A 9,477-nucleotide genomic window follows, 5' to 3' on the forward strand; every position below is an offset into this window, starting at 1 on the left:
TTAGAATGTCCAATTCACCTAACAAGCACGGAGAAAACCCACACAGACACAGGGAGAATGTGCATACTCCGCACAGGCAGTGACCCATGCTGGGTATCAAACCCGGGTCCCTGGCGCTGTGAAGCAATATTGCTAACCACTGAGCTACCTTGTGAGGATCCAGAACATGTGGGAGGAGATGGGAGTGAATTGGAGGACCAGCACCCTGCCATTTTCCTAACCACCCTCCCGTCCTCCAAATGTACCTCGTTAGAAACTTCCCCCTATGTTCATGTGAAATCCACATGTATACACTTTTCAGTTTGGTTGCTGAACTGGAATCAGGCATCATAAACCTGTCACACACTCTTTACTCCCTCCCCTTTCTATAGAGCAAGGAGTATTAACAGTGACCTATTCCAACATGGCAAAGATAAATGCAAACTTGAGTTCCAAATATTGAACTTTCTTGTTCATCTCATTTTATCCCTTTGCAAACCTTTCATATGAAATAGCATAAGACCTTTTCAAATTTTATCTGTTCACTCGTGCCTGGATTTTCTGCTGTCATTTCTTAGAATACCTTTTCACACCTGAGTGATCATTGATTCCTCTGAAAATAAATTCAGAATTCAGAGATTATTGCAAAATTGTGGTTTAGGGTTTGTTAATTGTATATCAGTTATGGGTGGAAGGCATTCTTTGGAGTTTCACTTGAGCACATATAAAGAAACATTTACTAAAATTGTGGTGTGTTTGAATTCAGAGGTCTATGCTTGTAATATTTCACTCTGTAAATAATGTAAGATTGAGTGAAGATTGGCTCCAGTATCATCCACAAACGCCCGGAACAGAATAAGATTAGGAATTACTCTTTGGTTTCTGTAACTAATTTTGTCAATTTTTCTAAAATTTTAACAAGTTTTTTAAATATTTAACCAGCAGATCCCTTTGTCCATCAGCCAACCTCTACACGTGAATAAAGCAGGAATAGTTGTATCCGCTTCTCCTGTGTCTAGCCCATGCAAGTTGGACAGCCAGCAACAAAAGCATCAAGGATTGTTGGGAATGGAGCCTCCTTTACATCTCTTCAGCCACTTGCCTCTTCACTCCCAACAGCAGGCCAAGGCACCATACAGCATGGTCCCTGTGGGTGGTATCCAGTTAGTTCCTGCAGATTTAACTGCACACTCCACTCTTGTACCAATCCAGGCAAGAACAATGCAACTTACCCTCCCAGATGTTGATGTTATTCGTCAGACAGCTAACCTTCTTAGTGAAGATACTGTGGAAACAGCTGGCACCATAAAGCCTGTAGGTATTTCAGAGGCAAACAAGCTTTTGCCTTGTATTCCTTTGGGGCAAGTAAACCTGTCTGGTTTGCCGAGTACAAGCAGCTCGAATTTTCAAACTGTTAACGCTTTAGGTGTGGAGTCATTAAACCTTTTGGGTTTGACAAGTTCAAATGTAGGCCCTAAAATGTGCCCTTCAAGTCTTTCAGTTAACGCTGTTGGAATTCAAGTGTTGACCTCAAACCCAGAAACTCAAAGTACACCATGCCCACAAACCCATGCTCCAGGAGTGCAAATCATGAAAGTCAAAATGCCTACTCTTGTACCATCCATCTGCACAGGGGCAGAAGGTCAAATAAGTATCAAAATGCATAGTACAAGCAAACCTTGTGCAACTAGGACCGAACAGACACCAGTTAGCCTTCCTGTTGGAGTTGATATTGATCAAGTGGCCTGCACACTATTCTCTCAGGTTTCTCCTCAAAATCAGGCATGTGGCCTGAAGGACTTGTCAGATGCTATGGACTGGAAACATGGACAGTCAAATAAAACTGACAGAGTGGAGGCATGTTCCAGTAAACCCAGCTATCTAGAGGCACGCAATAACGGAACAACTGCTAGGGCTGTGACAAACTCTCACTTGGGGCACTTAAAGACAAATTCTGAGGCAGTGAATAAATCTACTGTTCAGACTATTTCTCCAAAAACATACAGAGGGAAGCCTGCAGCTACTGTGCATTACAGCGACGTTAGCAGTGATGATGAAGACAGGCTAGTGATAGCAACGTAAAACATTTTGCAGGACCTTTTTGTGCAGCTATCGCTTGACCTTTTTTAAAAAAAAATGAACTTCATGATTTCTTACCAAACAAGCTCTCTTCCCCTGAAAGCACACTTTTTTGATGTAGATATTATGTTTGTGCAATTGTAAACTAAGACCAACTTAGATAAAATATGTCTTATTGTTCTTTGTCCGCTCCAGCCATTTTTGTACATGTTGTATAAACAATTGTGCCTTTCAAATTTCTTGCTTAGGAACTGTACAGATGAAATAAAAAAGTAGTTGCTTGTGCTTACCAATTTTTTTAAATTTACAATGTGTAGTGTCATAGTATGGAAAATAACTACATGTTGCACTGATATTGTAAATTTCTATGGCTCTGGGGCAGTCTTTTATGTACAGGCATAAATTGTATACCAGTTCATATTTATTGTATCCATTTTTTGATCCATGATCGTTTTTTTCTTCCAGGAGTAGGTTTACATTCAGACAAACTATCTCCTGAATAAACAAGGTCACGCAAAATATTTGTTTACAGATATTGCACATTTTTCACTGATATTTCAGGAAATCCAGTGTTTCACTGTGAAGCTATTCAGCAAAAGAAAGGGAAGACGAGACTTATGGGGGGGGGGGGGATATTTCCCTCTTTGTCAATTCTCCAGCTTCCCTCTGCATTCTCTACAGAGCCAGTTGAGGCATTTGCTCCTAATGAGCAGCAACTCCAACTGTGGCTGAGTTCTTCCGTAGCCAATATACCCTGGAGTAGGGCTTGAACCCAGGGCCTTCCAGTTCAGAGGCGAGAAAGCTCTCCACTGAGCCATTCAAGCTCCCTCAAAATATTAATAAGTTAGGAGAACAAAATTGGCAAATTAATTTTAGCAGATAAATATTTTGATCAGAACAATGGGCTACATGAGCAAAAGAATCTTGGAACACAGTAGCCAAATCATTAGAAGTAGCGATACAGTAATCAGTTCATTAAAAAAATTATAAGCCAAGCACTGAGATTTATTTCTAGAAGGATAGAATTGAAAACTATAGAAGTTATGCCAAACTTGAAGGGGCAAAAAAAGAAGTATGAATTCCAGGTTAACAGACTCTGTCCCTTTTCTCTTGAAAAGAGAAAGCCGAGGGGGGTCACTCATTCAAGTTCTTTAAAATTATGAAAGTATTTAATACTGTAGACACAGCATTTCTATTTTTTGGCAAAGAGAAAAACTAAAGGCCATCAGTATAAAAAAAGTCACCAAGAAATCAAATCATGGAATTCAGAAGAAGCCTCTTTACCCAGGGAATAGTGAGAATGTGAAACTTGCTCCCAGGAAGTATGTTACAGTCATAGGAGTTTTACAGCCCAAAGAGAGGCCCATCGGCTCTGCGCTGGCCATCAAGTGCTTATCTATTCTAATCCCATTTTCCAGCACTGTAGCTGGTCTGTAGCCTTGTGTGCTATAGCATTTCGAGTGCTTATCTGAATGTTTCTTAAATGTTTTGAGGGTTCCCACCTTTACCGTCCTTTCAGGCAGTGAGTTCCAGATCCCCACCACCCCCTGGGTGAAAAGGTTTTCCTCAAATCCCTTCCGAAACTCCTGCCCCTTAACTTAAATCTATGCCTCAAGGGGTAAGGTTCCTTCCTATCTACCCTACCTGTGCCCCTCATAATTTTGTACACCTCGACCAGGTCTCCCCTCCGCCTTTCTGCTCCAAGGAGAACAATCCCAGCCTATCCAAACTCTCTTGTTAGCTGAAATGCTCCAGTCCTGGCAACATCCTGGTGTATCTCCTCTGCATCCTCTCGAGTGCAATCACATCCTTCGTATAGTGTGGTAATCAGGACTCTAGCTGTGGCCTAACAAGAGTTTTATGCAATTCCATTGTAACCTCCCTGCTTATATTCTATGCCTTGGTTAATGCAAGCAAATATCCCATATGCCGCCTTATCTACTTGTCCTGCTGCTTTCAGGCATCTATGGGCATGCACCTTACGGCTCCTCTGTACTTCCTATCGTTCATTGTATATTTTCTTGCCTTGTTAATCCTATCAAAATGCATCACCTCACACTTTGCAGTGTTAAATTTCATCTGACCAGCCTGTCTATAGTATCCAGTCATCTAAGGCTTTCCTCCTTGCTATTTACCACACCACCAATCTTCGTGTCACCTGCAAACTTACAGATTGTTGAGGCAAACAGTATAGATGCCTTTAAGAGGAGGCTAGACAAGCAAGTTTTGGAGCTAGGAATGCTGTATTTTACTGATAGAATTAGATGAAGAAGAATGGGAGGAGGCTCAAGGTGGAGTATAAATGCCATAAATAGACCGTTTCTCTGTTGTCATTTCTACGTAGACTGATCTGAAAATCACTAACTTGTGCAGATGCCACTGTATTTACAGAAATGTAGCTGTTGTACTTTTTTTTACTCATGTAAGTTGAATTTGAGAGAACAAATTTGAGAGAAAAAATACAGGAACATCGATAGTAATAATGAACACAATAGCAGCGATGACATACGAGTTCCAAGCTGTCACATGTCTGTGACCAAGGTCAAAGTTCTATCCTACATTATTTGCATTGCCATTTGTGTGTATTATACCATTTTTGAAGGGTTCTTACTTGCAAGAGTTACACCCAGCTTTACCCACAAATCAACAGTCTTTTCAGCAGATTGTCTTAATTTGCTGGTTTGGGGGGGGGGGGGGGGGGGGGGGGAGTTGTTGGTGGAGTCCTGTTCCCCCCATCCCCCTTAAGTTCTCAAGGGAGGTCAGGCCAGACCATCTTCTCGGTTTGGCTCAGGTGGGAGGAGCTTGTGTCCCCCTCCTCCCTGTTCCTACTCTGCTGTTTGCAAGCTCCCTTTCATCCAAGCAGCATACTCTGCTCCCTCCCCTTCCTTTCCACTCCCCCCCCCCAACCCCCACCCTCGTTAGCTGCAGGTCAGTGAAGGGGCTTGTAAACTTTTTCCACGTGTTGTGGGATCTCTCCTCGGACCCTCTGATTCTGAATTTTATTTTCTCCAGTCTCAGGAACTTGGTCAGTTCAGAGAGCCATTCCGAGGTGGCGCTGACGACTTCCAACCTTGCAGAAGTCTCTTTCTGGTGATCAGTGAGGCAAAGTCCATTGCCTCCGACCTTTCCTGTCCAGAACTCTGAATGCTCTGACACCCCAAAGACCGCCACAGAAGGGCACGGCTCCATCTTGCCCACCACCACCTTGGACATGGCCTCGAAGTGTCGTTGGCTGGAACCTCGTGACACCACTCGCACTTATCCTCCACCTCCAGGAAGAACCCGCTCATGTTTGTCTTGATAAGGTGCACTCTGTGCAACGTCTTGAGCTGCATCAGGCTCAGCCCATCACAGGAGGAGGTGGAGTTGATCCTGTGTAGGATTCCCCCCCCCCCCCCCCCCCCCCCCATTTCCGTCTGGTCTCGTACAGTGGGGTCCTGACCTTTTCCAGGAGTTGTCCGTAGATGTCGCCACACGTGTCGTCACCTAACCAGTCCAGCCCTACCATTGTCTCCAGAAATGTGTGTCCAGGTCTCTGGAGGAACATTTTTATCTACTTACGGAGAAGCTCATGAAACTGCAGGTACCTACTTGTTCCCTTTCAGGAATTGGAGCCACTCTTGAGAGTTCCCCCCAGGTCATCAGTCTATCGTCCACGTACATGTCCCCTACTCTGTGTCCCTCTGTCCTCCATCCATGTTTCAGTGCTTTCACATCCTTCCTAAAGTATAGTACTCCGAATCAGGTGCAATACTTCAATTGAGAACAAACCAGTTTTATACAGGTTTATCATAATTTCTTTGATTTTGTACTCCATGCTCCAATTTATTAAGTCTAGGATCATGTATGCTTTTTTAACTGTTCTCTCAACCCACCATACCACATTGTTTTGTGCACATATACCTGAAGGCCCTGTGGTCCTTCATCCTCTTTAGAATTCTACTCTTTATTTTCTATTGCCTCTTTCTACCAAAATGAATCACCACATCTCCGCAATAAATTTCTTATGTCTCTTGTCTGCCATTCCACCAATGTGCCTTTGTCCCTTTGAATGCTATCTTCCTCATAGTTCACAATACTTTCAAATTTCATGTCATTCACAGATTTTGAAATTGTACCTTGTACATCAAAGACTGGTTAGTAATATATATCAAGAACAGGGCTCCTAACATTCATCTCTGGAATACCACTGTAAACCTTCCTCCAGTCTGAAAAACAACTCTTAGTTACTAATCATTGTTTCTTCTCCAGCTAATTTGATATCCATGTTACTGATATCCATGTTTTATTCCACAAGCCACCTTTGCTCAAGTCTGTGGTGCAGCACTTCATCAAATTCCACTTGAATGATCCAGTTCCTGTATTCAATTATTATGACGTCCAAGGAATTCAAAAATGAATTTGATATCAATGAAATTGAATTAATATTGCCAAATTGTCTTAAATGACATATCTAACAGACCAAAACTGCTCTATTGCAGTTGTGGCACAATGGCATTGAAATTATAACTAATAGTTATTCTATAAAAATAAAAGGCATTGAGGGTGCACTTTCCATTGTGCATAAAATAATACTTTTTCTAAATTACTGTTTATTTATTTATGGGATGTGGGTGGGTCTGGCTAGGCCACCATGAAGTGCCCATGAGAATGTGGTGATAAGCTGTCTTCTTGTACCGTTGCAGATCCTGTAGTGTAGGTACACTCACAGTGCTGTTGGAATGGAATAATAGGATCTTGTGACAGTGAAGGAATAGCGATATATTTCCAAGTCAGGATAGTGGGCGGCACGATAGCACAGTGGTTAGCACTTTTGCTTCACAGCAGCAGCGACCCGGCTTGGGTCACTGTCTGTGTGGAGTCTGCATGTTCTCCCCTTGTCTGCGTGGGTTTCATGCGAGAGCTCCAGTTTCCTCCCACAAATCCTGAAAGACATGCTTGTTAGGTGAATTGAACATTCTGAATTTTCCCTCCGTGTACCCAACAGGCGTAGTGTGGCGACAAAGGGATTTTCACAGTAACTTCATTGTAGTGTTAATGTAAGCTTACTTGTGACACTAATAAAGATGATTATTATTATAGCTTGATGGGGAACTTCCAGTTGATGGTGTTACTGCTAAAATAGAACCTTGACAAAGGAGGTACAAATTGACCTTGTTTCATCCGTTTTTATAAGTACAAAACCGCTATAAAAATATCAATTTGTAGTGTAGACCGATGTGACCAAAAGGTTTACAGTGGGAGGACTTTATGGAGCCCACAAGAACGGTGAGTTTGTATGAGGTGACTGAATTAAATGGGACGCAAAATTTTGATTTTCCGACAGCTGGTTGAGATGCAGAGATAAAGTTTTAGACATGTTGGGCCTTGCATGGCCTATGGTGGGTTCATACTTGTAATACATTACATGCCATGGATACTCATTTTTTAAAAAGTTTTATGCTGAAGCACAAGAATTTGTCGCACCCGGTTGAAATTTGTAAAGGTGTGCACCTGTCGGTTTTGTGAAGTTTGTGTCAGATGTCCGTGGTTTTCCTTGTTGAGCTCCAAGGCACAAGTGAGGGGTACAGAAAAATAGCAATTTGTATAAAGGCTCCGGTCTGGCAAGGGTGAATCAATGATGATGGGGTGTTTGAAATGGGGTTGAGGGCATATAGGCATAAGAGGGATCCAAGGGAGGCCGAAGGGTGGGTTTGAGGGCATGGAAGGACCTGATGCCCAGAGTGTGGTGGGGTCGTCAGTCAATGTAACAAAAGCAATGGTTCACAGAACAGTGTCAGTGCTGTCTACCTGTGGATCCAACTAAGTTCGCTGACAGAGTCCTTACAGGGCTTTGAATTCGCCTACAAAATTTTGATAAACCCTAATGAAAGTGATCTCAGACAATATCCTTTACAATGCAGCTGAGCCTGCAAGTTCAGTCATGGCCCGATGCTGGACACTAACATGAACATTCAATAAATAGTGAACAGAAAAGCACAATATGTTTCTGACACAATAAAGGAAATGTTCCCAACTCTCCATCAATAGGTGGCAACCATGACTATGCCAGTGGTTTCAATAAATAATGATGCAGACAGAAATTAACAGACAGAAAATAATGTGAATTATTTCTAAGAATTCAAAAAACATCAGTGCCACTTTTGTGCTCTCAATAAGTTCTATGTGAATGGGATTCGGCAGGACAGTTTTGGCTATGATTTAGAAGCTCCCTGTTTGACCAGGCGGTACTTTTATTGCCCCTGTGGATGCCGCATTGTCTGAGGACCGGTTTTACCACTGAAAAGCTTCCCTCTGTGCATGCCATTGGCACTTAATATATATTTTTTAAACATATTTTATCGAGGCATTTATATGTATTTACACATCAAGCACAATCATAAAACAAAACAAGCCAACAGGGCTGCAAATAATCAAACCATCTAAATATCTGACACCCCGCCTCCCACTCCCCAACCAACCCCTTTCAACTGTTAAACCAACCGTGCGCGATTCAACTTGTGCAGCTGCTCCCACCCCCACGCCACCCGAATACCCAAATACCGAAAACTCGCCCCCACTATTCTAAATGGCAACTCCCCCAGCCTCTTCTCCTGCCCCCTTGCTTGAATCGGAAAAACCTCGCTCTTCCCCATATTCAGTTTATATCCCGAAAACTGACCAAATTCCTCCAATATACCCAGAATCCCCAATAACTTCCAAAGGGTTTGAAATGTACAGCAGCAGATCGTCCACGTATAGCGAGACCCTATGCTTCACCAACCCACAACCCCCCCCCCCCCCCACACTATCCCCCGCCAGTCCCTTGACACCCTCAGCGCCATTGCCAATGGCTCTATAGCCAAGGTAAAGATCAGGGGGGAGAGTGGACAACCCTTCCTCGGTGCCGCCTGAAATATTCCAAACTCACCTGGTTCATTCGTACACTCGCGACCGGTGCCCGGTACAACAACGGGACCCAATCCACAAATCCCTGCCCAAACACAAACGTCCCACAGATAGTTCCGTTCCACCCAGTGGCAGGCCTTCTCCGCATCCATGGCGACCACCACCTCCACATTTTGTGCCTCCGGGGCGATCATTATAACATTCAACAGCTGCCTGATGTTGGTCGACAAATACCATCCCTTCACAAACCCTGTCTGGTTCTCCCCATCACCCCGGCACACAGTCCTCAATCCTTGAGGCCAAGATCTTGGCATCCCCATTTAACAGCAAAATTGGCCTGTAGATGTCCCACACTGCTCCAGATTCTTATCCCTCTTTAAAATTGAGGAGATCGAGGCCTGCGATAATGTCGGCGGGGGGTCTCCTGCTCCCTTGCCTCATTGATCGCCCTTACCAGCAGGGGCCCCAAGTCCCCTGAAAACCTTCTGTTAAATTCCACCAGGAACTCATCTGGGTCTGGGGACTGGGGTT

At 43.5% G+C, this 9,477-nt stretch overlaps 1 protein-coding gene across 10 annotated transcripts in view; it reads left to right on the forward strand.

The window, feature by feature from the left end:
• hivep1 (HIVEP zinc finger 1) overlaps positions 1–2,577 on the forward strand; it is a 294,854-nt gene extending 292,277 nt beyond the window's left edge. For 9 of the 10 annotated variants that reach the window (XM_038797106.1, XM_038797105.1, XM_038797111.1 and 6 more), the window contains one exon: positions 922–2,577. In XM_038797106.1, coding sequence (XP_038653034.1) covers positions 922–2,061 — 1,140 coding nt within the window. In that variant the 3' untranslated portion in view covers positions 2,062–2,577. The remainder of the gene's footprint in view (positions 1–921) is intronic. The other variant, XM_038797110.1, reaches the window with a different exon arrangement.
• Positions 2,578–9,477: the final 6,900 nt, after the last annotated feature.

Source organism: Scyliorhinus canicula, chromosome 5 (genome assembly GCF_902713615.1).
Source record: "Scyliorhinus canicula chromosome 5, sScyCan1.1, whole genome shotgun sequence".
In the NCBI taxonomy this organism is placed as follows: Eukaryota; Metazoa; Chordata; class Chondrichthyes; order Carcharhiniformes; family Scyliorhinidae; genus Scyliorhinus; species Scyliorhinus canicula.